The 27,710-nt window shown below is 52.4% G+C and overlaps 1 protein-coding gene across 1 annotated transcript; it reads left to right on the top strand.

Annotated features, from left to right (window-relative positions):
• Positions 1-27,143, top strand: LOC122478566 (liprin-alpha-3-like; the record flags this gene model as incomplete). The annotated part of the gene is made up of 12 exons (XM_043572110.1): positions 1-200; positions 472-676; positions 1,437-1,582; positions 3,102-3,248; positions 4,778-4,912; positions 6,459-6,542; positions 8,509-8,640; positions 11,521-11,600; positions 14,724-14,871; positions 19,570-19,721; positions 20,387-20,559; positions 26,773-27,143. Coding segments are annotated over 11 exons (1,598 nt in total), but the record flags the coding sequence as incomplete, so codon positions are not given.
• Between the last annotated feature and the right edge of the window lie 567 nt (positions 27,144-27,710).

The following is a 27,710-nucleotide window of genomic DNA, read 5'->3' on the forward strand; positions in this document are numbered from 1 at the left end:
GGTGGTGGGTGCTGGGACTCTGGAGGGCCACGGAGGCCTGGTGTGCTCTGGTAAAGACCCCCTGTGTCTCTCCACTTTTGTCCCCTCTCCGACCCCAGGAGTGTGCAGCTCTCGCTGCAGAGCTCCACACCTGCAGGGAGCAGCTAATGCAGAGAGAGGAGGAGATCGCCAACCTGAAGGCGGAGAGAAACAACACCAGGGTCAGTAGGCGCACTGCCAGTGTCTTTAAACACAGGACACCATTCATGCCCCTTGTCCACATGTCCCCGTGGAGTTGGCTGGGACCTATTGTTCTCAAACCTTGTTTGATCCGTGAGGAGGAGTAAGGCTATTTTCACACATTCGAGGGGGTGGCTCCCTACCTGGGATCTGAATTGAAAGGATTCAGACTTGGTTTTGCATTTGGTGAACTTGAGGCCCGGAATTGAAGGTGTTCTTGAAACACGGTTTTCCTTTTGCCTCTCCCACCAGCTGCTGCTGGAACATTTGGAGTTCCTCGTCTCCAGGCACGAGAGAGCTCTTCAAAAAACAGTCATACGGCGACAGGCGAAGACTCCTGCCGGCGTGTCCAGTGAGGTGGAGGTGCTCAAGGTCCTCAACTCCATATTGGAGAAGGACAAAACCGAGGCTGAAATGGTGTGCCTAGCCACAGCGGTTCTCAATTTGTGCACATGCTGTGTGTTCTAGGCACACTTTGTGTGTTTGTGTGACTGGAGTTTCCTTTTCATCTTCTTGAATTCTTGTAAGAAGACAGGTCTGTATGGTTAAAAAGCAGTAGTTGGTGGAAATGTTGTGTGTATCGATTGGCTAGTACAGATTGCATAATGTAATTTATTTCGGGGAAGATTTGTCTCGAATGTAAAATTGAAAGGGGTTAACAAGCAAGTTTGTGAACAGGAGCATCCGTGAAAAAGCTTACCAGCATTCTGTCATGTTCTTTGAGGCGAAGGGGTCTTAGGGTAACTGTAGAGTAAGGACTAATGAAACACCTCTGTGTACCAACTCAATCCCTTTGTTTCCAGGTGAGAGAGCAGTTACGTGTGGCACTGGAGGGGTGTAGTTTCGTAGAAGAATTAGGGGCCACACGCAGAGTTCAGCTCCAGACATCATCCCAGGATTTGATTGGAGGGGGTTTCCTTTTTATCCATTGTTTTTAAAACAACACGGGGGGCCTGGGTGGCGCAGTCGGTTAAGCGTCCGACTTCAGCCAGGTCACGATCTCGCGGTCCGTGAGTTCGAGCCCCGCGTCAGGCTCTGGGCTGATGGCTCAGAGCCTGGAGCCTGTTTCCGATTCTGTGTTTCCCTCTCTCTCTGCCCCTCCCCCGTTCATGCTCTGTCTCTCTCTGTCCCCCAAAAAATAAATAAACATTGAAAAAAAAAAAACAACATAGGAAGACTAGCAGTGGGGGCCCTCACATGTTGCTTCCCTTTCTGAGTGTCAAAGGTGCAGAGCCAGGTGAAAGAGCTCCTGACTACCCTGTGCATTCTCGTGGCCAAGCTGGAAGAGGACCTAGACACCTCAAGGAAAGACCTCATCCTTTCTGAAGCAAGGAACACCATATTACAAAGAGATGTCCGTGAAGTGAGTGTCAGTTGAAATGGCCACGCCATCGTCGAGCCTAACGTGGGGTGTTTGGTTCGGCCTTGCCCCGTGTGTCCTTCGTCTCCCACGGGTTTTGAACGTTTGGAGTTTGGTAGAAGTAGCAGCAGAACGGGACGTGACTCCGGGGCCTGGGCGGGCTGCCTCCCCGTCTGTGTGGTGGAATCTGTCCTCCCTGGACTCTCCCCTGCAGAGGCCTGGCAGGCAGGCGGCAGAGTGGCCTCGGGTGTGGAGTGTGGGCCACCTGAGCTTGGCCCATGCCATGCTCTCGGTCCGTTTTGGGAACACACTCGGCACGTAGGAACCAGCGTGGTGCTGCCAGGTCGTTTCCGGGGGCACGGCCTTGCGGGGGCGGCGCTGCCAGGGGCCGTCACGGCCACCTCTGCCGCCCTGCCCTCCTCCCAGGGGTTCCGTGCCCCTGGTCGTGGCGGTCAGAGTGAGCGAGGCGCAGCCCGCTGGTTCTGGTGTAAGGTCATGGAGGAGTGCGGCCGCTTCTGCACGTGTGGACGTCGATGGGAATCTGATCATTGTCACAGAAACTAGTAAGGGTAGGATGGTTTCTCTGTGCCTCCTCCTGTCACTGTGAGCTGCCCTTTGCGGACAGTCCCCGCACACCCCACCCCCAGCCCGGAAATGCCACCTCGGAACACCCTGTCAGACCCTTGAGGGTGTAAGTGCACGAGCAGTCTGTTTAGTACCCTAGTGTGGGGGAGATCGTGTCAGAATTTAAAACAAAAGTATTTGCAGAAATTATAGAACCTGTTCAGTGAAGTTGTTGTTTGGCAAAGGTGGGGAGAGACCCCTCAGCAGAGTTCAAGATGCAGAGAATTTAGGAAATCATTTCTTAGGACTCATCACTTTCACTCTTGAGACTGCTGACATAAATTGCTTAGTAAACACGGAGGGCTGGAAGAGGAATCTTTCCCGTGTTGGACAAGAAAAGCAGGGCAGGACGTTCTGGTTCCATTGGCAGTGTCAGATACCATGGGATACAATGTTGTTACAGGGTTAGGCTATAGAAGATGACTTCCAGTTATATGAAAGGTGGAGTTTGGCTTCCATTTGTTAACACTGCTGCTTCAACTCTGTGGTAATTGGATGAGATTTCATCCACCTTTTCCCCGGAAAAAGGATGGTTGTCTCATGGTGTGTGCCTCCAGAGGCAAGTCGCTGTTCTGTGGAAAGCTCAACGGTGTCCGGAGGCAACCGAGGTGATTTCCGGGAGACTTTATTATCCGTTTGTCTTTGAACACCTGGGAAAGAATAAGCCTGGGTAACTGGTCAGAATCCTGAGCAGCCTCCGCACTGTCGGTACAGAGCCTGACGCGGGGCGGGCGCCAACTCACAAAGCGACACCGGCTGAGCCACCCAGGTACCCCGAGGATGCTACTTTTCTGTTTGTTTGGAAAATGAGGATTTCGCCCGGTTTTTGTGTCTGGAGCGTGTTAATGTGTCGTACGCTAATTCTTTCCCTGTTTTCCCTCTGAAATACCTGCTGTAGGCCGTGGCCCAGAAGGAAGACATGCAAGACAGGATCACTACCCTTGAGAAGCGCTGCCTCAGGGCACAGCACAAAGCCACCTCTCTGCACGACCTCAAGGATAAACTTGAAAACGAGATCGCAAAGAAGGACTCTCTGCATCGACAGGTCGTTGGTTTCGTTGAACTTCATTCCACTTTTATTAATTACAAGTCAAGTTAAGGACCAAGTGTCAATGTCAAGGTTTTAGGATCTTAGAATCTTGTGTTGACCAGCGGGGTTACTTCAACGTCCAGGGTTTAATTCTTTCGAATTTTATGGAAGCATGTTATGGGGCTCCCCTCCTTGATTCCTTCTTTGTCTTGTCTTACATGCACGTTACTCTGTTGCCTGTTAGCACTGTTTCCAAAGGAGCAGGGAGTGGCCGGGAATGTGTAGGCAGCTGGCCATTTTGGTTAGTACCTGAGATCGGGGGGAATGGCCGGGGCAGAAGCACAGTCTGGCGTGAGGATGTGAGACCCTGTGCTTTGGGAAGCAGCACGTCTCTTCCTTGGTTGTCTCAGGTCATCCGGCATTGAACAGGAACACCACATCCAGCTTCTTGGAAACAGAGAGAGCTTTGTCTGGTGTGTTTGTCAAATGTGTCAGTCGACCCAACATGATAATCAAAGTGAAATACTAGGAAGCCATTAAAATGACATCGAGGAATGCTGTTTGAGAGCACGTAACATGTTCCAAAGCATGAGTGTAAAGGGCAGATCACGAAATACTATGTGTACAGCATGTGATTTATTTTGGAGGGTTTTAAAGCATGATACGCGGTCTGTATATACACACAGAGCTATATGCACACAGAAGATGGAAGGAGTCTGTGGGAACAAACGTTAACCTTGCAAAAACCTCACCTTGTACATGATTTTTAAAATGACTTTATATATTTTTAATGCTTATTTATTTTTGAGAAAGGGAGCCAGAGTGAGAGAGAGGGAGACACAGAATCCAAAGCAGGCTCCAGGCTCTGAGCTGTCAGCACAGAGCACGAGGCGGGGTTGACCCCATGAGCTATGAGATCATGACCTGAGCCGAAGGTGGACGCTTAACCGACTGAGCCACCTCGGCTTCCCTACAAGTCCTTTAACAAAAAATCTCGTGTCTAACTTTTCCACGTTGAAGGTTTCCACGTTTTTGGTCAAGAGGGAGAGTGTTTTTGTTGAATAATGGTACACTTCCAAAAAGAACTCAACTGGCATCAGGCATGCTCTCAGAAGCTCTGTGCTGGCTGATGTGCCCACCTCAGAATGTCCTATGTAGGGAGCCCTCGGACCACAGTATAAATATGTTTACGAAGGGTTAGGACCTCACCCTTCTCTCGTTTACTGGTCAGGAAGAACGGGCAAGCTCCTCCAGAAGATGGGTTTTCTTTAATGTGTGGGAACTTTGTCTTTGGAAAGACTTCTTTGAAGATACTGAAGAAGAGCAAAGAGTTTGGCAAGACATGTTTTGCGTAGTGAAAGGAGGACCAAGGCCGTGGGTGACTCCTTGCAGAAAGGAAAGGTTTACTCTGAAGCACCTACCAAACTGTTGGCTTCGGTCAGAACTAACAGCAGATCTCTGCATTCAGATTTTGTTTCACTTTATTAAAAATGGAAACGGAGAGAAGACTTGCTACACTTTGATGCTTTGCCTTCATTTCCTAGACTGTGGATCAAAACCGCCAGTTGCAAGAGCGCCTGGAGGTGGCGGAGCGGAAGCTGCAGCCGACCCCGAGGAAGGCCAAGTCGCTGCCCGAGGTGGAAGCCGAGCCGGCCCAGAGGGTGGCCACCCTCTGCAAGGTGGGGCCCCCGTTTCCTTCTGGGTCCCATGGTGGGAATGTCATTTTCATGGCGGTCCGTTCTTGTATCTCATTTCTCACCGGTAACGTCGGCGTGCCAAAGTCCGCGAACCAGCTGAGATCTGTTTTCGGTGCTACTTTGTCTGAGATTGGAATGCTTTTCAAACGGCAGGCATCATCCCCAGTTTTGTTCCCTCCGGTTTTGTCTGACGTGTGCTGTTTGCCGTTGGCTGCATCTAAGACTCACTGCTTTTCAGACTTAAGTCAGCGACTCAAAGCTCAAGATAGTAGCCTTGGGCAAGAGAAGGACAGGGGTGCCTGGCCGGCTCAGTCAGTGGAGCTTGGGACTCTTGATCTCAGGGTCATGAGTCTGAGCTCCCCGTTGGGTGTAGAGCTTACCGAAGGAAAAAAAAAACAAAACAAAGAAAGCATAGAATTTTTCCGAGAAATGAGAAAATCCTATCCTCTTTTAAACACAATCGTGTTTATTTTAAAAAATTCTTAAATGTTCATTTATTTGACACAGACAGAGAGGGCGAGCATGGGCACATACATGAGCAGGGGAGGGGCAGAAAGAAGGAGATAGAATGCCAAGTAGGCTCCATGCTATCAGTACAGAGCCTGACCCAGGGCTCGAACGCCCAAACCTTGAGTTCATGACCTGAGCTGAAGCCAAGAGTCAGAACCCGACTGACTGAGCCACCCAGACACCCCTTTAAGAAATAAATCTTTAAGGAATTCACTCGGAGGTTCCACAAATAGAGTCGAGGAACGTGCCAGACACAGTCCCTGCCCTCCCAGCTCTCACAGCCCTCACCACCCACAGAGGAAGGCAGCAGTTGAAGAGGTAGTTTCCAGACATGATGTAGTCTGTGCTGGGATCGAGTGATGCACACAGGACGAGGGAGCACATGACTGGGCAGCCAGTCCATCCTTCCGGAACCTGGGCTGAGGGAACCTGTAGCAGGGAGCCTGTCGGTGCTTCTGTGTCACCGGTTCCAGTGCAGTGAGGGTCCCAGTGGGAAGGGGGGTGGGTTCGTCACGGGATAATGGCCCTCAAGGCTGCCATCAAGTCGGGCAGGCGGCATTGGGCGCCCACAGGCCCAGGCTCCAACAGAGCCTCTCCTCCTTTGTGATCTGCATGCCAAGTCTCCGTTTCTTTTCTCGCCTGTCCTGTCTCCTGTCCCTGGTCAGCCGTGTAGCCCGACCCTTTGTCTTTGGACACTGTGCTGCTGAGGAAGCTAAGTTGTTGGAAGTAACTTCCCAGCTTAGGAAGGCAGCACGCCTGTTTGCTCTTTCCGCTTGCTGCTGAGTGGACAGGGGTGTCTCCCGGGGGACGAGGCACCGTCCAAGGATCCGGGACCCGGGGTGGGGATGAGACCGTTGCCTACCCCCGGTCACCAGCAAGGAAGCCCAGTGTTTCCCACTGGCACGCATGAGGCCTGTAGGGACTGTGAGCAGGCAGAAGGCCGCTCACAGCATGTCGTGCGTAGGCACAGCGTGTGTTGTGGGGCAGCCAGCTCTTCTGACCCCGCTGTCGCCCACAGGCCGAGCAGAGGCGTGGCAACATGGAAGAAAGGCTGCGCCAGATGGAGGCCCAGCTGGAGGAAAAGAACCAAGAACTGCAGCGGGTACGTGTCCGGGCGGAGCAGCCGCGCACCTGGCAGTGATTGAGGATGAGGCGCAGGCTGGGGGTGTGGGGGTAGGGAGTGGTCCCTTGTTTCCCACTTCTCCCCACGTGGACGCCAGGCCCCTTCTCGATCCCATCAGGGGTACAGTGCACTCTTGTGCAAGTTGGATGTTAGTGAACACTCCTAGCCTGTGGACAATGTTCTCTGGACGCTGGGGCCCCGTAGGCAGTGCCGCCTAGGGGTGGAGGCACCCGCACAGCCCACCGTGCCCACCAGCTCATTAGCAGCTACTCACGGTTGACGCGGGACCTCGTGGGTGTCCCTTGGCCAAAGCGGAGGTACTGGCCTGGGGTAGGGCAGCCTAGAGGAGGGGTCTCCTTCCTTAGGACATGACACTGAGGTCCTGAAATCAGGTCACGGGCCTGACCTTGGTCCCCACATCCTGAATTTCTACTTGAGATGTAAAGGCACAGGTCGGGGTAGATGTTCCTAAGAAGAGGAATAGCGTCATCGAGCCTTGACGAAAGGGAGGCCCCTGTCCCTTGAATCCCCTGAGATTTTTCCCTGCGGGAGCTGGTCGGACGTCAACATGAAACACCCAGGAGACAGAGCAGGCAGCAGCCTCCCCAACTTGGGACGTCCATCCAAGGCCATCAGGTTTTGTTTTCACCAGAAAACTCAAAACACTCCCCCTTAACTTACACCAGAAACTCGTGTGCTTGGCCCTCAGGGTCAGAGAATAAAACATGAGTTTCCGCGGAGTGAAGCTTCTGATGCCAGCGTGACGGCTCGGTTGGCCGACCCCAGCCCGCCATGACACATGCACACAAGCGAGCACAACCAGACGCTAGCCTCTTGGGCCGAGAATTCGACCTCACCTACTTAGAGAAGCACTTCATTGCCGTTAGGACTGTATGGTAGTTTGGAGGGACAGGTGTTGAGATAAGGATTCTATTATAACTGAGACAATTGCAAGGACACTTTTAAGCTGCTTTGCTTGAAAAATACTTGGGTGCTGATCCCTTCTTGTGGGGTGGCCAGGGTCTTTTCCAAGTGATGGCCGTTGCTGCGTGTGAGGTGTGGTGGTCGTGCTTTCTGTTGCCTGCTCCCAAGGAAAGAGGTGCCAGCAGGTGTGGCTTAGAGATGAGGAAGCCCGAACTTGGAGGGACTGTCCATTGCCTAGCCTGCGGGTGTGTCCTGAGGGCTCTTCCTCCTCCCTGGGCCCCCCGACTGCAGGGCACATGTGTACCCCGTACCCCACGGCCCTGCGCCCGGCAGGAGCCCCTGAATCCTGCCGGCCTGTCCTCGCCGCTTCTGTTTTGGGTTAATTCAGGATATGCGGTAGAAACAAGTTTTTAAACCATACGATTGATGAGAGTTCTATAAAACACAGACCCGTGAACTTTGCGGTTACGTTCGGAAATTACCTGAGGTAAATACAAGTTTCCATTACAAAACGTTCAGGAGATGTGTGAATTTCACGAAAAACAGGTGAAAGTCTTTCTCACCACTGAATCTTTCCCAAAGGGGATTTTTGTTTTATCTTTGGGTTTTGTCAATGGATTCATTTCTTTCCCCCTGAGGCCAGATCCGAGCTTCTGTTTCCGCCCCGGAATATTCCTCCTCCCGTGTGTAGATCAGCTGATCCCCTTAAGAATATGCTCTCCTGCATGTACATCTGCCTCCTGAGCCCATCTGAGAGCTAATAATGAGGACATTCGTGAGGGCCCATGCGTGTTTTGTTTCCCAGAAACAAAGGGACCTGCTAAGTGATGACCCCTGGGAAGCAGGTTCCTGCGTTTCTGTGCCCCGCTAGGTCGGTGCTGGCAGTGACGCACAAGCACGCCAAAGAGTGCCGTGGGAAGGGGCAGCCGAGGATGGCGTGCGTGTGGGTCACACCGCTGGTCATTCGCACGCCTGAGCCGGTGTTCGCACTTTGGCTTGAAGCCTGCGTCTTCTCTTTCAGGTAAGGCAGAGAGAAAAACTAAAGGAAGAGACTAATCAACATCTGTCCAGCACTATTGACAAGCTCCTGTATGAATCGGACAAGCGACTTCAGCGTCATCTACAAGAGAGAATGGCTGCTGCGGAAGATAAGGTAGGACATGAGAGACAGCGGCTGAGTGCCCCCATCCTCACAGAGGAGACGCTCACGTTGTGATCCTGAGGAGCAGCGTGGAGCAGAGGCTAACAGCCACTGCAGAAAGTAGAAATGATTCTTTCACGTGGAAAAACTGCAGGCTGTTACCCACTGCCTACGTTAAGTTCCCAGTGTCCTGTCCCTGCCCGACGTATGTGTGCGGGAAGGTGCGTCTCACTGTCTAGAAGAGGAGTATGGTCTGGGGAGGGCCCGAGAGTGAGTATTTTAGGCTTTTCCTAACTGAGACGTAAGGAGTAAGCTAGCTTCATGCTAATCAAAGATGGGCACAGAAACAGCCATAGGCAGTATATAACTAAGGGGAGGGGCCGTGTGCCGATAACCCTTTGTTGAGAGGACCCGGCGGTGGCTGGATGTGGTCGGCAGGCCCTCGTTTGCCACCCCTGTGCTGGAACCTTCAGCCTGGTTCTTGTCTGGGGAGCTAATTTCTACCTCTTTTGTCCAGAACGACCGGTAGGAGTGCGCAGTTCTGTCAGGCATTTAACCAGCTGAAAACAGAGTTTCTCCTGTTCCATCTCCTGCCTTCCCTCTTTTCATCTGGGTTGCAAAGAGTCGAAGCCTGGACTCTCACACCATCATAACGGATACACTTGAGGTGTAACGGGAGGGAAGCAGTATCATAGCATCTCTGTGAGAGAAGCTCTGGTGGGGACAGTTGGATGCGGACCTGATACTACCGGTTCTGGTGACACCTGTGTCCCTGTAGATGAGCCCAGAATCTTCCCTAAGATTGGCACTTGGAGACACCAGTGAGCAATGCTAATTACACGACACACTTGTTTTGGGTAAAACCCATTATGAGGTGCGTTATTATACCCCACGTGAGATTCTACCTTGATCACTGGGGCCAGCCTTTCGGTAGAAAGTTGTATGTGAGATTGGAAGTATATGTACGAAACTTAGGTCAGGTTTCCCAAGTGACTGAGGCATCACAGACCCTAAAAGCTAGTACAAACCAGTGTACCTGCTGCAAGTAAACTTAGGAACTTGTCATACTTACAGTCAGACAGTGATCCGTGAAGAAATTGTACATGGACAAAGTATGAGTAAAGGCTGTTACTGCAGTTTCACAGACAGCATTTCACTCTGTGGTCATGTGACCCGGTTCGTTGGTATGGCCATCCGCTCCATGCCTTGTCTGTGGTGCTGCGTTATGGTAAAGAGAAACGTCGGCATGCTCTAGCATGTGGAACGTTTGAAAGAATCAACAGTAAAGGACTGTGTGTACCTTTCTCAGAAGACTCTGTTAGGAGAAGTTGGCAATCTGAAAAAACAGTTATAAGAAACGCAACGTGAGAAGGTATTTCCATCTCTCAATCATTCAGTGATCGGTTGAGACTGGAAAGGAGCAGGGGACCTCTGGGGCTCACACTTCCTCCAAGGCGAGCCACCACTGTGCTTTCGAGCGGCCCCACGCTCGCAAGTCTGAATGGCACGCATGTGGCGGAGTTGGAGCCGAGCAGCCTATGGGGTTCAGATTTCTGAGTCCCTTCGGGGGTTCGCTCGAAAGCTAAAATGTTCGCGTAAACCTTTCGTTGAGTGCAGCGTAGCCCAGCAGGAGGTAACAGGTGACACGGGTGTCATCCCAAGGGTTCTCGAGGCTGCATTTGAAAAGGTCAAACAGGGACGCCTGGGTGGCACAGTCGCTTAAGCGTCCGACTTCAGCCAGGTCACGATCTCGCAGTCTGGGAGTTCGAGCCCCACGTCGGGCTCTGGGCTGATGGCTCAGAGCCTGGAGCCTGTTTCCGATTCTGTGTCTCCCTCTCTCTCTGCTCCTCCCCCATTCATGCTCTGTCTTTCTCTGTCCCAAAAATAAATTAAAAAAAAAAAAAACGTTGCAATGGTCAAACAGACGGGTGATGTTTAGTTTTCATGCAGCCTGATGCAAGCAACATGTTATTGTATCATGTAAATAGTGTAGACATGAAGGAGCTACTCTACAATGTTTTTCCACATTCAGTCCTTGCAACCCACGGGGCATCTCACAGTGCCATCCCCTGTGGTTGGGACCAGCCCCATTTTGGGCGCTCAGTTAGCCACGTGCGGCGGTGTCTCCGGCCTGGGACGGCACTGCCTAGGGGCTAGTTGTGTGACCGAAGCTCCTCGTCGGTTTGCTCCCTGGTGCTGCGTGTGCAGACGTGAGGCTGGGCTGCAGAGGGTCCACGATGGAGCACGTGCCTATTGCACAGAAGGGCTATTCCCCCACCGCCCAGAAAGTCCTGCTCCTCTCTACATAATTAGGAAGAAGTCCTAGTGGCTCGGTGTTTCTCCTCTGTAACCTTGCTATGCCTGAGACCTAACTGTTCAGTAGGGTTTAGGACGTTCACTTGGTGATCTGGGTGTTTCCTGGAGGACTCTTGGAGAGAATGGTCTTGGGGTTTGTAACTGCTGAATTTACCCATCGTGGTTATGATGGTCAGCATTTCAGCACACTTGATGCTAGTAGTGTTTTCCATTTGTTCTTGAATTCTAATGAACCTACAGTGTTGTATCAGTTTCAAGTAGACAGCATACGGTTTCAACAATTGCACACGTGACTCTTTGCTCGTCACCATCACTGTGGTCACCGTGTGTCACCATACAGAGTCCTTAGGGTATCACGGACCGTATTCCCTGTACTGTGCTTTTCATCCCCGTGACGGCCTTATTTGATATCTGGATGCTGATGCCTCGTAATCACCATCATCTCTTTTGCCCACCGCCCCTACTCTCCTCTCCTCTGGCCACTACCAGTTTGTGCTCTGTGTTGAACGGACTCCTGATGCAAAGACTAGTTAACCTTGCTTGCAGTGAGTGTCCTTGTCATTTGCTGCTTTGCAGGATCACCTTCTACGGAACTTGGAAGCACTGAGGGCCATATTAAAGCGGGCAAGAGTGAGAGGCTCTTCACTTCACCACGGGTATGACACTTCCCGGTTCACAGATCTGTTTGAGATGCGGCTGGGGGCGGCTTCCCTCTGTCACCAGTATGACGTGAACCAGCTCATGGTTCCAAAGTAGAACCGTGGGTGTGCTATGGTATGACCCGAACCGGATCAGAGTTACACACAATAACCCTGAGTGTGTTGTAGTCTGACGCGATCCATTTTCCAGGGACCGGCTAACTGATGATGGGGCGGGGCTGGGGGGGACACTGCCCTTCACCGTGCCTAACATGAACCACCTCACAAACACCTATGTTGGCACCTGCTGTGTATCTTCCAGAGGAATCCTTTGGCCGAATGGGCAGAGTGACTGGATGTAGCTCAGGGAGCCGGTAGCTTAGTAGTTGGCAAGAGGGAGAAGTACAACCTCATTCCAGAGGTTAGGTTTGGAATCTCAGGAGACCGGGAGGCATGACAGAGCTCGCAGCCATGGGAGGAGGAGTGGAAGTTAGGGCAAGTTCTGTTCGTGTTTGGGTGGGTTTCTTTGCGGCCTCCCTCCACCGAGTGTGGCAGTGATGGTGTGGGGCTAGGAGGGGTCCAGCGTGCCAGGTTCGGCCCAGCATCCCTGGAAGCTATGGTCCCTTCCGCAACGCCAGTGGGGTCACCATGGGAGTGCACACGTGGCCATGGTTGTGAAGGTCACCTTGACATTGGTGGGGTTAGCGCAGTGCTCGCAGTTTCTTATATGTTTGAAAAGACTGGAGAATGACATGTAATCGCTGTAACTCTGTTGGGACGTTGGTGAGTCGCCTGTGAGGGAGTGGGTCAGCCGGCTTGTGAGCTGCGTCCTGCAGACAGTAATTGTCAGCGAGGTATTAAAAGGTTTGCTTGCTTCTTTGTAGGAAATGGGTACCATGTGAGAGTCATTCTGGTGTGACAGTGCCTCGAGTAGCTGACTAGGCCCCCTTAGGTGCAGGAAGGAGGCTCCTGCTCCAAAGGCAGGCCCACTCAGGCCTCACTGGGGTCTGTTCGGCTGCCGACGGGGGCTCTCGGGAGAGTCGAGGGTGTGCTGTGGCTGTCCTTGTTGAGCCTGCTTGTAGGAGAGAGAAGTCAGTGCAGGTAGAGTCACAAGCGGCCCTCCCTGTCCACCGAAGTACTGGTGGCACAGCGAATGTGTGTCCAGAGAGAGAAGCACCCAGGAAGATCCAGGCACAGAGCAGCCTCTTGGTTGGCTGACGGAGATCCTCGCCAGCAAGACACCAGTGTGCTGAGTGTCACCATTCCAGGGCTTGAAGACGGGTATGTGTGAGGAGGCCAAGGGAGCAAACAGTGGATGCGGTGCAGGCCACTCGAGTGCATGTTGGAGTTCTCAAGGGAAGGGGCTGTGCAGGCCCCTGGAGGGTGGCACCGTGGGGCAGTTGCCATAAGAGGGACGTCCACGCCCGTCACCCGCCTGAGGTGAGCTGGCCAAGGAGAAAGATAGAGAGGATCGCAGTGCTCCCGTGGTTGCGGAGGCATTGGCCGCGGTCACAGGTGGCCTTGTGGTCAGAAGACTCCGGGCAGGAGACCGGCTGAGGAACAGGGTCTGTTTGAAGCCATCTCCCAAAGTGCTCTCTCGTCTGGTGGCAGAAGAGAGGCTGCTGGGAGCTGTGTCGCCGTGAGTGGTCAGAGGCCGTGGGGACGAGACTGGGAAGGCGGCAGGCAGGCTGGAAAGCTGAGCCCTCCTGGCACGACCTCATAGCCACGTCTTCTGTTTGTGTCGTCCTCTAGCAAGATGACATGGTCTGGGTTGCAGAGGAAAAGAAAGGTGTCAGACCCACTTCCACATGCAGGCGGGGCAGATGGGAGAGAGCTCTGGGATAGGACTGGGTGCAGGGTGGTGGGGTCGGGAGCCAGGGAGCCTGAGATAGGGTGTCAGAGTCAGGGGACACACGCGAACCTCAGTGGAGCCATGAACCATGCCAGGTCCCATGCGGGGTGGCGTGTGTGGCTCTCCCCGATTGGCGATGTGTCGTGGCCGCACAGCGGTGAAGCTAGACCACCTGAGCTCAGGTGAGCAGTTGTTCTGGGAATGGGGGGACCAGAGGAGGGGAAGGTGGTTGTGGCCAGCGGGCAGTCCCGACTTGGCTGTCTTAGAAGCAATCAGTACCCTGAGGCAGCACGTGTCAATGACGTTTCTTGAAAGGCTGCAGAGAAGAGCTTGAAGCACCACAGAGGAGACGCCCTGTCGTGGTGGCTCTGTCTCCAGGCCACAAGGGGTGACGCCAGGGGCCCCCTCTCTAGTTGATGTGAATCAGATGGGCGTGTTCTGTCTCCCGAGACCATAAGGATTGGTGAAATGGAAGGCAGCCTCTCTTCTTTTCCAGAGAGCAAGGAGCCACTGGACTCCCGTGCAGGGTTCAAGTGTGGAGGGTGAGCCCGTGGCTGAGGCCGGGCACGTGCGCTGGCCGGTGCTCCTTCACAGCTGCTGCCCAGAGCTTCGTGCCCAGAGCCTTTGCTGAGGGGAGCAGCTGACAGCCCAATTAAGTGACTCCACCCTAGGGGCTCGGGGCTCCATGGAACTTTTCTGGAGACTTCTGTGGCCAAGGGGGACATTTGTCTGTTAGTCTAACTGCACAGAGGCCAGAGACGCTTTTGCCTTGGAAACACCGGGCGCATTGCCACCTCCTGTGTACGGGAGCTGCGAGGTGTGGTTCCCGAGGATCCTGCTGCGACTGCCCCTGGGGCGCCCGATAGTGGCTGGTGGAGGAAAACCTGGGGTCACCTGGCATCACAGCAAGGGCCTTGGCACACGTGGGCCGATGGCAGGTGAAGGCCAGAGGGACGTATAGGAGTGCTTTCCGGTCAGTTGGGCAGGAGGTGGTGCAGACACGCAGGACGACAGCTTGACTGGGGGCAGGCGCTGCTCCACCTCGGGGACGTCTGGGCCGCGGGGATGCGTTGCACCTGCTGGGCCCGGGAGACCCTGTCTCCACAGGGCCCGGCTAGCGGGCTTGCACTGGAGCCAGGGGCAAAGACGCCTTCCTTGGAGACCTTTTTCTCTGACCTCATTTTCCCAATGGATGGGTTCTGGCCTGGCTGACAAAGTCCACTTTTCTTTAGATAACAACCTTGGTGTGTGTGTGCGTGTTTGTTTGATTGTTTTCCTCCGTATTTCAGGCGGACGCACGTCGGCAGCATCCCAGCTTCCAGGTTCCGTCTGGCGGACAGCCCCACGGATGCCAGCAGCAGCAGCAGCAGCAGCAGCGCGGTGTTGCGGCGCCACCGGAAAGGCCGTGTGGCCCGTCTGCGACATGAGCCTTCCAAGGCAAGGACCTCCATCCTCTGGGGGCTCTCGTGGGACCCACCTGCCTGCTCCAATGTCTCCTGCCTTTTCCTCTGTCTGTGAGGCTCTTCTGGAACTAAAGGACTGATAGGCTGCTTTCTCTTTTCCCCTTCCCCCATTCTTCTTTTGCTGCCTTAGAATTTACTTTTGAGAGCTTTTGTTCTTTCTTTGTGTAAAGTAGCAATGTGGATTCAGATAGGACCTAGTGTTAAGCACAGCACAATGCAAAGTAGTAAGGGTTTGAAACGCTAACGAAGGTTAAATGAACATGTGTATTCATCCTTAAACAACAAAGAATTCACCTTTGGAGTTTAAGTACTTTTGTCCTTTGTCTCTTCAGCCGCGTATATTTTTATATATTTGTGTAAGTTTTGAGCACCTGTAGTCATGGAACAAGTTTGGTGCAGATATCGTCCCAGAGCTAGGGTGCAGCATGACTGAAAAACCCAGATGAGGGGCGCCGGGTGGCTCAGTCGGTCAAGCGTCCGACTGCTGATTTCTGCTCATGTCACGATCTCTGGGTTTGTGAGATCGAGACCCGGAGCCCCGCAGCCCCGCATGGGGCTCTGCGCTGACCGCGCCTGGAGCCTGCTTGGGATTGTCTCTCTCTCCCTCTCTCTGCTCCTCCCCCACTTGAAATAAAACAAAGAAAACAATAAATAGATAAAAAGTCAGAGGAGAGGCCTGCACCCCTATGTGTGCACAGTGTAGTGAGGGGAGACCAGCAGCGAATGGGAAGTAAAAGGTGATATGTGTGTTAGTTATCTATTTCTGTTTGACAGATGATTGACAAGTCCCTAGATGGGCACCTGTGGATAGCCCCAGAGTGCAAGGGTGGCTCTCTGGGCACTGCCCAGTGTGGCAGTGGAGAGAGAGAGACAGAACTGGCAGAGACCAAGCGGTGAGCTTGGTCTCAGTGAGCCAGGTGCTCAGGGAAAGGGAGCCCGGTGGCCTGGTCGTGCTGGGTGGGGCCAGGCAAGGTGGAGGCCGAGGACCACGGTGGTCTGGTCCAGGAGCCCTTGCGCTAAAGCCCACTCGCCAGAGTTCCAGAGTCTGTGTAGACACAGTAGGGGCAGCTTTCTGGAGGACTTGAACTCTGGTTGGGAGCAGAGACGCAGTGCTAGCTGGAAGGAGACACAGGGTAAAAGTTCTGTGGTTTGTGTTTTGTCATTTTGCTGTTTTGCCCTGGAGCGTCTGTGGTCACTCGTGGCTGGCTCGTGTTGTTTCTCCTGTATCTTCATTTGTCATTAGAGAGTGGGGTTTTGCCCCAATAGTCATAAATTGTCGTTAGCGTATCACTGTATAGTACAGGAGGATACGGGTATGATCCAGATAATAATTTGTAAACGAAGTGTTTCTTCAAAAGAGATAAGGCACTGAGCATAGACGAACGGAAGCTCGATACAGACAGCACGCTTTGCGGTGCCGACACTCGTGTTCAGGACTCCAAATCTCATGGGCTTACTGAGCACAAGTACTGCCTTCTACACTGAAACTCAGGACTCCTACAACGTGAAGCCGGCACCTGCCCCTGAGCCCGTTTTTATCACGTACCTGCCCAGGACACCCTCCTGTAACCAGCACAGTGATTTGTGAGAGGTTGTCAATCAAATTCTAGGTCAGGATTTCACATTCACGTCCAGCAGGGCATTAACAGAGTGGGTTTGTTTGGTGTTATCCAAGGTGTTGCGGGAACTTCGGCATCCCCTAGGGTGATACTGTAAAAGTGTAACTTGGTTTTCAACAAGGAGAACAGTTACAGGAAAGTTTCGAATAGGCACCTGTTAGATGTCTCTGTTCTACAAGATGCCATGTTTTAATAAGTCGTGTATGTTATAATGGAGTTTTCCATCCCTGAGTGATAATTGGTAGTGTCTCTGGTAAATGTCGAATAACCTATTACATTCAGATGTGTGGTGGAACAAAGTGCTGCTTCCAGGCGTGGTTGTTTCTAAATCTTCTCTCGATTATATCCGTCCTGTTGTTCTCTTTAAAATATGTTTGCCTCGTTTGGTCTTGGAAATTGTAGCTTCCAAGTGTGCAGTAAATCTGATTTCTCTTCCTTTCTTTGCATGCCTCTGTCAGCCTAGTGATGTAAGGAAGCATCGGAGAAAGCGAAAGTGTTTCGTAGTGCAACCTAGCTGTGTTTGTGTGTGGTGTGGGGGAGAGTGCCCGTCTCTTCACAGTGAGCACCACAGCTGGGTAAGGACGAGCGGCTGGCGTGTGCGGGGAAGTACAGGAGCCACTGGGAGCTCGAGCGCGGCGTGCGGTTTCCACGGTACCTGCGACGGCCACCAGAGCTCACCGTTGTCTCTCGTTTGTGTCTTGCTCGCTGCGCTGCGTACTTAGTTCCATGAGACATAGAAGTTTCTAGGAAGAGAAATTACTGAAGCAGAGGCATAGAGTTTCGATTTCGAGATCACCACTTTTGACAGCCGTAGCCAGCAGCATTCAGAGAGCTCTTAGGGTTCGCCACCTGGTGTGTGCAGTGGTTTAGGATCCTGTGACCTGGCCCTCACAGACATCCCCGCGAGCCACAGCTTGTGTGGTTACCCATTTCCAGATGTGCAACCAGAGCCTGAGAGCCTGGGTCCTGTGCATGAGGACACTTTGCAGGGCAAACACTGGCCACGACACCACTCTGCCACGTACCCCACCTTTGCTCGGGCGCCCTTCTCCCATTTACAGTGCCCTTGCTGGGACAGGCCACCTCCTGTGTCCAGAGGACAATGATGTGGGTGTGCCCATTCTCATGGGGAAGCGCCGTGCCTCGGGACGGAACCCTCGACCAGAGAGTCCGCCTCATAACTGGGATGCCTTGCTCCCTGGACCGGACCCCCATCCCAGACCTTCCCAGCCATGCGCTGACAGGGCCGTGCCTCTGATACAGAGCTGGGCGGCAGCTGGGGGAGCCCCTCCACTGCACAGACGGTGTGTCCGTTCAGTTGAATTCTTGCGTTCAAGTGCCAGTTCGGTCCCTGGTTGTTTTGTGACCGGGGTGTATTCATCACCGTCTTTTTTTCCTGCTTTGGTCTCCTGGTAAGGGAGGACAGCGAAAGGTTCATGGCCCTGGGGGTGTCCACACCCTGCCCCTCGGTGCACGGTCCTCAGAGATCAGGAGCTCACATCGGCGCCGGGGCACAGAGCACGCCCTGCATTCTGCTGGCTCGTGCTGCCTTTTCTTCGGTAGCAAGACTTTCTCAAGGAACAGAGGGTCGTGTGATGAACACCCAGGCAGGACGGCCTGCTCCCGCAGCTCACTGATGGCTACTTGGAGGGCTCTTTGGAGGTTTTGGGGGATGAAGTCTAGGTGTACGGGCAGTGGGCGTCAGGTCCATGCAGACAGGGCCAGCACGGGCGTTGCACTTCCCAGCCTGGCGGGAGCCTCCCGTTTTGGTTGAGACTGAAATGGCCCATAGGCACAAGTCTGGCAGGACCCAGTGCTGGGCGGGGGCCTGTGTGTGGACTGCGCTGTGACACAGGGGAGGGTGTGCTCCCGGAACCCTCCGTCTCTGCTCACCTCATAGCCTGGTCGCTAGTGTGGCTCCCTGTCCTGTTCCCTTTTGGGTTTGTTTTCTCCATATCCTTGCTTCCACCTGGGTATGAAACCTACTTGTGTTGAGCCAGTCTGACCCTGTTTGGTTTTATGTGGATAATTTGTAGCCTGTTAAGGTAGCCTTTTGTTGTCTGATGATTGTCAGGAAATCAGGAGAGGAGGCAGGTGTTTTGGAGCTGTTGGTTAAGCTTGTGTCTTCCCTGAGCTCAGCTCCACTTGGTGCTGACCGCCATGGGTGTCCCGAGCCCCATGCAGCTTCGGAGGCCCTGGTACAAACCCAGTTGGCTGTGCCTGTCTCACCAGTCCTACACGTGTGTCTCGTGAGATCCGGCCCTGCCTCACCACCAGGACCTGTCAAGGGTCGTAACGCTGGCGGGTCCGTGGCCCCACGGTCCTTTCCAGGGCCCACAGCCACATAGCCGCAGACCCACAGCCTGTCACACAAGGAAAAATGGAGTCTGAAGGGGTTCATTTGTCGTGACGGCAGCCAAGGGACGCTGTGTCTCCACCGTGTCGAGCAGACTGTCTGTAAGCTGCAGATGAGTCCATCAGTTTGTAACATCAACCGAAATGTCCCCGAGAAGCAGAAGTCAGACCCGAGTGTGGGGTCAGGGGGTTGGGTGCCTTGTCACTTTACACACGTCCCCGTAGATTCCAGCCTTGCATCGCCACCAGAGGTGACAGTGGATTAGGCCACAAGCTCGCTCCACTTCCCCCAAACAAAGAGCTTTGGACAATCGTGCATGGGAGGGCTCCGTGCTCACCAGGGTTTGCCCTGAATGGCGTCAGGAAACAAACACCTTCCTTCTCAGCTGGCCGTGGTGTATGGTGACATGGTTTGGGTCTCCGCCTCTACCTTCTGTGGCCAGGCTCCTGGTGGTGGGAGGTCCTGGGGAGGGTACACCCCTCGGTGCAGATGGGCTGGGGGTCTCAGTGGGCCCACTGCCCGGACGCGAATCCACCCTTTCGCCTGGCGTTAGGCCGATCCTAGGAAGTCGTTTTGGACGCTGCACAAAGCACAGCTCATAGCTTTTCAAATGAGTTGCTGCCTGTGATTTCAGGGCTGTGTGCTCCTCTGTCTGGGTGCACGGTGAACTCATGTCACTCTCCTCTCCACCCCACAGTTGCTGCCTTTGGAGGAAGAGTCACAAGATAGCACGGCAAGGACACGATGTGTACCGTCAGCTCCTTCTTCCCAGAGGTCCCTGAGCTTGGACAGGCTGCAGCAAGGGGCACTGCACAAGGCCAGCCACGAGGACATCAGGGACGCCACAAAGTAAGGGGCACAGGCATCGTAGGAGACATGCCTGTGCGCTGGTTTTCAGCTCTGAGAAACCTTTGATCTCTACATGGGGGAGAAAGGGTCGGAACAGCGATTCCAAAGAGAGGCCAATGAACCGAGTTTACGTGCACGTCATTCTTGGGATACCTGCCTGGGTGCCCTGGGTGTGGCCAGCAGAGCAAAAGGCAGGGGGAAAAGACCAGAGTCTTGTGATGCTGGTGGCTGTAGGGCAGCCTCGTTTGCTCAGATCCTACGCACCAGCCGTCCTGAGACCTCCCTTTTCCTCCCGGTGGATCCTGGGTGACATGCTCCCTAGGGCTCCTCCCCTGGGCCGCACTGTGCCCTGTGGGGCTGTCAGGAGCCATGCTCTCTTCCCCCCACCCCCACCAGGCAGCTCCAGCAGCCTCTCTGTTCCTCGCACCACGTCCTGGGGTGGCTCAGGTGTGCATGTCCTCCGTGCTCCCGGGTCACGGCCAGGGTGGGGTGCCGAGCGTTCTCAACCCAAGGTGCTTGGACTCCAGATATACTTGGGAGGGAGAGAGTGTCAGCTCCCAGGGCGCAGCCCTCCCTAGAAGCTGGGGGATTGTGCTTCTAATCACGTGGGGCGGTGTGTCGTGTGACGAGCACGCGTGGAAGATGCTCTCCTGTGCGTCCCCCAGATCCCCAGGCTCTCGGGATGGCCCCTTGAGCAGCCTCAGCAAAACTAGCAATAGCCAGGACTCACTGACCAACGCCCCCAAGAAGAAGGGCATCACAAAATCCATCCGCTGGTTGCTCACCAGAAGACAAAAGGTCCACCCCAGCCACGCTAGCGACGAGCCTGCCTGACCAGGTTGGTGTCCCCTGCGTGTTTCCAGCGTGTGGGTGGTCTTACTGGCCTCATTCCTCTAGATCCGTGGTCTCTCTGCCTGCAGACCCCTCCCCGTGTCGGGAGACCTCACGTGGCTGTGGACACCCCCCACCTCCCATTTCATCACTCTGCTTCCCCACAGCCACTGGATTGGAGCCACTGAATTGAAAACCCTTCCCAAGGTGCCCTGGGACTCAGCAAATTGGGCGGACAAGCTGAAAAACACCAAAAACTTTAAAAAATAAGCATTGTGTTTCTTGTCACCTTGCTGAGCACTTTTCAGCTGTACCCGTTTTTAAAGCAGTAGCTGTTCGTTTGTTCAATAGACTCTATAGCTGCAAAGCAGTATTATGTCCTCCACGGACATAAAAAGGCCTCCAGGGCCTTTTGCTCCTGGAACCATGCTGGGAAAATTCGGTCCCTTAGATGTTGCCGGTGTGTTTTCTTCCACATCCTTATACTTTCTGTAATGAAAACATTAAGATTCGTGAAAGTGCCCTCTGGCTCTCACACCCACTGCTCCCAGAAATGTGTATGTCTTGTAAGTCCAGAGGTCACAAAATTGGCCAAAACATTTCACTGTGTTTCCTACGTTTCTTTTGTCATCTTCGGGAGGTACGGTTTAAGTACTTGGTCATATGAGGACAGCGTTTATTGAGTCGTTTGCCCCAGCATTTGATTCAGTTTCACAGAGTGTGTGTAGGTGACTTTCTCCGGGGCTGAGATGTTCAAATCGCTGACTTGGCTTCTGGGTTACCATAGGTATAACGCAGTGTCTGAGAGTGGATCATACTGTGGTCTCTGTGGACATGCATGGCCAGTCCCAGAAACATACGGTTGACCCTTGAACAGCCAGGGTTTGAAGATCAGGTCCACTTGTATGCAAGTTATGTGTTTCCATGCAGTAGAGTATTGTAAACGTATTTTCCCCTCTTTATGGTTTTCTTAATCACATTTACCTTGTTTTATGAAGGAATACAGCATATACACGTCACTTATAAAATATGTGTTAACCGACTGTTTCTGGTAAGGCTTCTGGGTACAGTGGGCTATGAGGAGTGAAGTTCTCAGGGAGGTGGCGGTGAGGTAGAGCCCCATAAGGCTCCACGAAAGGTGCCTAGTGTTGACAATGTCCGCCTCAGGAGAATGAGTCTCAGAGTTCTTACAGAGTTCTTACAGAGTTCTTACAGAGAAATGTAATCACGATCTGTAAGTGTTTTAAGCGTGTCCATGTGTTTGAACAACTGTTATTTTACCTAGTGAAAGACCTTGGAAATGAACTGGGTATATGTGTTTCCTGTACTGTGTACTTCATTTTAAATCTCTTCACAGTTGACAGAAGCAGTCTTTCACCAGAAGTAACTAGTGAATCATCTGGTGATTTTTCGATGTCTCCTAAAGGAGATGCAATATTTATTACTTTGCATGAAAGTGAGGTGTCCCGTCACAGTCTCTTCATATGCTGGGGAGTCTTTTCAGGTTTCTCTGATTTTCAACTGAGTCCACAAAGCGGGCTTTGCGATTAGAACTGAGACGTTTGTGTTGAAGTGACAAGGTGCCCAGGCTCGGGGCCAACAGTGTTGTCTGACGGGAGGAAGGTTTTCCAGAACACCCGGAGTGTGCAGCTGAAGCATAGGCTTGGGGCACAGAGCGGAGATCCTTGTCCTGCATCACAGGGTGTGGATGTGATGGAGAGAGCTTTCGGCAGCCACCGTGGCCATGGGTGTTTACTGTCGGCAGAGGTGCTGGTTTGGAGGAAGGACCCGGTGATTCGCTGGGTCCTATCGATTGGCCTTAAAGAGGAGGCCAACAATCGCGTAGACGGTGGCGTTCACGGCACGTTGATGGCCTTAGACGGGACCTTCGATGTCACCGCCCTGGCGCTTCTGGTGCAGATCCCGACCCAGAACACACAGGTGACACCGGGCCGTCTGCACCCGCCCACTGCTCTCCTGCTGGAGACCCCGCAACCTGTATTGGAGCAAGGCAGCGCGTAGCTTCACCGCACAGCTAGTCCTCTCTCCCCAAACCCGGTCTGTTTTGCGCGGCACGGAGTCCTCGGTGCTGCCTCCTCCTGCCTGAGCTCTGCCTGTCCCTTCCCCTCACAGGCTCGGGAGACTGGCGTGCGTTTAGCTCTTATGTGGAGAGAGAAACACTCTTGCTTCGTGTGCCACGTGGAAGTTTCATGGCTTCTGTTTCTGATTTCCCTGTGGAATTCTGTTTGACTCATGGGCTCAGTGGAGAATCAGGAATCTTTTGATCCTTCTACAGAACACTGTACACCTTTGGGAATGCCCTCAGTGTCCCCACTGCAAACCCCCCTCCACGGCACCCTTGTCTAATTTCCCGGAGAGCATGGACCCCTCTCCCCAAAGGCCCATTCCTGTGGGCTTCCTGGGGGGCTCAGATGATTCGGCGCTCGACCCTTGCTTTGGGCTCAGGTCATGATCTCCTAGTTGGTGGCGTCGAGCCCCAAGTCGGGCTCCGTGCCGACAACTTGGAGTCTGCTTGGGATTCTCTCTCTCCATCTCTCTCTGCCCCTCCCCTGCTCATGCTGTCTCTCTGCCTCTCAAAGATAAGTAAATCAAGCCCATTAATGGACTCCACATTAACATCTCTGATTGAAAATACACTATTAGGATTCAATGGGTATTGTTTTGAGTTTGAAGTCTTGGTTTCGACGCTATTGCAATATGTTGTCATCCTTTAGATTGACATAACTTTTGGGGTGTTGGCTCGTGACTTCAGCCTCGTACTATCTTGGAATGGGAGTTGAACCACCTTTTGGTCATGGGGACTGACCAAAGGGTTGGTGAAATAAGTTTTCAGCCTAATGATCTCTAAATTTGCGTTAACTGTTAAGTATTATATTTGGGGATGCCTGGCTGGCTGAGTCAGAGGACAGCGTGACTCATAATCTCTGGGTTGTGACTTTGAGCCCTGTGTTGGGGGTAGAGATTTCCTAAAAGTAAAATCAAAAAAAAAAAAAAAACAGGAACGTAGATTATTATGTTTGTAGGAATCATGTACCAGACTACTCTTCCAAATGCGGAGATAATTTTACCTTACAAGTTAAGCTTAGCTCTTAATTTATTAGCAAATGAGCTTCGGGGCGCCTGTGTGGCTCAGTTGGTTAAGTGTCTGACTTTGGCTCAGGTCATGATCACACTGCTTGTGAGTCTGAGGCCAGCATTGGGCTGGCTGCTGTCTGCGTGGAGCCTGCTTTGGGTCCCCTGTCACCCTTTCTATCTGCCCCTATCTCACTCACACACAATCGTTCTCTCTCTCTCTCTCTCCCTCTCTCTCTGAAAATCTAACAAACAGGGGTGCCTGGTAGCTCAATCATTTAAGCATCTGAGTCTTGCTTTCAGCGCAGGTCATGATCTCACACTTCGTGAGTTTGGGCCTCCCGTTGGGCTCAGCGGTGACAATGGGGATTCTGCTTGGGATTCTCTCTCTCCCTAGCCCTCTGCCCTTCCACAACTCATACTGTTTGTGTCTCTTTCAAAACTACATAAATGTACCTGCAAAAACGTAAAAAACACCCAAACCAACGAGCTATTGAGAAACCAATATTTTACCAGAGGTGAGGAGTTTGGTTTCTTTCCTTTTGGTATTTGACTTTTGATAGTCTTGAGAAATATTTTTCACATCATAACACATTGACGGCAGCCTGGCAATAGAGCCTGTAAGTTGCCTTTGGGGGCGGCTGGAGGTCTCTCTGCAGTCCAGGGCCCTGTGCTCTGGGGGAAGGTTACAGTCGTTTATTTAAAAAGACACGAAGTGTTGATTTCTCCTTATACAACACCAGGACTGATTTACTCCCACACCACTACTTAAGACTGTCTTCGTTGCCATAAGAACACTCGAGTGTGACGAGAATAGGACACGTGAAAGGGTGCGGTGGGACTGTCCTAGCGTGTAGCACTGTCCGCAGCTTAAAGACTGTTTTGAAAACAAAAAGGTAGTATCTTGTATAGCAGGAAGGTGATTTCACAAAGACAGTGCGGCAGGTCCAGTCAGCCCAGGACTGTCCTGACTTGTGCCCGGTCAGGGTCCTGGCACAAATATGGCCCTGCCCCCCTTTACCGCCTGGGGCGGCCGTCTGGGCAGGGGGCCCCCAATGGCTGTCAGGAATGGGGGTAAACAGCTGTAAACAAACTTGCAGAGTGAGGTCATTTTAAAGGGCTGGTAACCTTACTATATATTTTTGGTTTTCATTTCACAATGTGTCCTGTAATTTCCCAGGATGATGATAGAAGCTTCAGGAGGGCACCTTCTTAGAGATAGCAATGTAGATCAAGACACTGTTGACTTACCTGCTGGGTCAGCAGAGACTCTCCCTGCAGGCTTCTGGGTCACTTCCTCTCTGTCCTCTATGCAGCCAGAGAAGATGCTGCTGGTCTGTATGTGACGTGCTGCTCTGCCCCAGCCTCTTGGCGGAGGTATGGGAGGCTCTTGGGTTGGAATGTGAACACTGATGGAGAATGGCCGACTTAATATGTAACAAGGCGTTCAGATGCTATGGCATGCTCAGGCTCAAATGATCTAAGGTTACTCCTCACTTCTGCTTATCAAAGTTTCACAGTGAAAGAGATTTTTTTAACTTTTCTATCTGATGGAATATTAGCGTATTCTCTCAACTACTACAACTAGGCATCGTGGGTGTCCTCAGAGCGTTGGACCAGCCTCAGAGCGACACTTGCAGAGCTACGTATGTGATGGGCAGCCCTGGCCCCTCTTTCACAAGATGGCAGATGGACACGGCGAAAGTGTTTTCATGGCCTCTACTGCCCCATTGCTATTTGAGAGTGAACTCCCGGGGACTCCCCCGGCTGCTTGCGGGTGGAGAGAACCCCACTCAGAAGTGCCCCGGGAGCCCTCAGTGGTTGCTGCTGTGGTTTGGAATGTGTGTGGCTGTATTTGTGCCCTCATGTGCTATTTCAAGACTAACCGCAGGCTGCATTTGCACGCTGCCCCTTGTGTTGCTTGGAGCAGGCATAGTATCTGCACCACAGAGGCTAGATTCAGGCAGTCATGTCTTAATCCTGCCGACACCTCCTGTTGGTGAGTAGAGGGCACCGTCCATGCAGGCCACAGTCGGACACCCTGTGTCCTGTCTGCGCAATGTCCATGTGAGCCAGGACAGCCGCAGCAGGCTCACTTAGGGACTTTCAGAAATACACAGACACGCAGATGCACATAGACAGACTCACACACACATACACATACACGCACACACACACACACACACACACACACACACACACACACACACACACATGAGCTTCTCTACACCTGCTAAGAGGATTCTGGTGTTTGTGTGCTTACACTTAAGAGGTTGGTGTGTTCTCAGTTTTTCCGGAGAAAACTGTATTTCCACTCTTTTCGTAAAAAAAGAAGTTTGGCTTCAGTGTCTGCTAATGTCTTTTGTGGTAGGGAGGCAGGATTGCTGTCGGAGCAGTAGGAGATTTTCCAGGTCTGAGCTGACCTTCCCGGTCGTTCGGGAGCAAGTGGCACTGGCCTTTGCCTGGTCTGGTGGAGCTCCTAGGTCAGCAGGCCCTGGCTGGCTTGTTTTACGCACACCTTCTTGAATGAACCAGGCCCAAGAGGATTCTAGTCCTCACGTGAGTGACGCTGGTGGCCTCTCAGTTGAGAGATTAGCTTTTAAAAGTGGAAGCACATTGCCCTCTGAGGGGCTGAGTTTGAACTTGGAGATTTCGGGTGTGGGCCCCGGAGCCCAGCCCTCTTCTCCCTGATCTGAGGGCCTCGGGGGGTGGGCTTTGTTCTCCTCTCATTCTGTTTTCCTGTCTCAGCCACAGTGTTTGATTGTTGGGAGCTCCTGGCTGGAGGCCAGGTGGAGCCTATGACACTTGAACTTAGGGTAGTGAGTTTGAGCCCCATTTTGGAGTGGAGATTACTTAAAATCCTGAAAAAAAAAAGAATAGTTGATTGATTCCTTCATCTTGTTTTTTTTTTTTTTAATTTGGTAACTTTCAGTCTTAAGCCAGTATGAACTCAATCGAATAATTCTCATTGGTAATGCAAAATGCTTCATATGTTCTCTAGATTCTCAAATCTCTTCAGCCAGGAAGGTCTTTGGGGAGGGGGGGCACGTGCTAGGCCCCACCTGGGGCCCTGGAAGGTGCTTTTCGGGCTGATGTCTTAAGACTGATTCTTTCCTTTATCTTGCAGTTTACCCACACTGCTTCTACCGATGGTCTTGCAGCACGCAGAGCCCAGCAGTGACTACATTTGAAACTTCAACCAGATCTTTCATCTGTTAATCCTTGTTATATGGACGCTGAGATATTTTATTACAGTATTTAATTACTGAAAAATTCGTGAATAGGATCGAGAAACTCATTTAGCATTTAATGTTTCGTACATTTCTGTAACTTTGTCACTCCCTATAGATAGTTCGTTACTTTCATGTATATCCGGGCTATAAATATCCTTTGGAATCAATTGATGTTGTTATATCTCAGTTTAGTCTTTCAAGTGTATGTACTCTCATGGTTGTATGTATAAATCCTACGACAAATACAGGGCTTTTATAACCTGTGCACGTATTGTAATCATCATTGTTTAATTGTTTGTTAAGAAACCCTGACAGAGAAAAGGATTTTACCACGTTTGCAAAATCACCGTGACACAGCCTGCATTATCCTTTACGAATGTCCCTTAGCTCTACACCCATGGTTTTGATATAATCAGACTTAATTTGCAGCAATTGTCATTGTATTTTAATGACTCACCTTAACTACACTTTTTCTAGCAAGAAATGCTTTCTTCTGCAGTGTGAACAGAGTAAAAATATCTGGTGTTAACTATCAGCTAAAGAAACTTGGAGTGGAAAGCTGATGGAAACACTGTGAAAATCTCCCAGGCCGGTATGCTGTTTCTGAGCCTGGTCCCTGGGGGCCTGGGCAGTTTGCCTGGAGTGACCCGCACAACCTGGGAGCTGAGGCCCCAGAAAGCCTGGGTGGGGCAACCTGGCCACCTCTTCCCCGAAACCCTGCCCGCCCCCTTCTCCCCCCCAACCCGAACCTTAGACCCCTGGCAGCAGAACTCTCAGAGGACCAATCAGGGTGCACTGGTCTCCCACCTCGGGCCAGGGTGCTGGGTGCTCA

The sequence above is a fragment of the Prionailurus bengalensis genome, unplaced genomic scaffold, assembly GCF_016509475.1.
Source record: "Prionailurus bengalensis isolate Pbe53 unplaced genomic scaffold, Fcat_Pben_1.1_paternal_pri Un_scaffold_96, whole genome shotgun sequence".
Taxonomy (NCBI): Eukaryota; Metazoa; Chordata; class Mammalia; order Carnivora; family Felidae; genus Prionailurus; species Prionailurus bengalensis.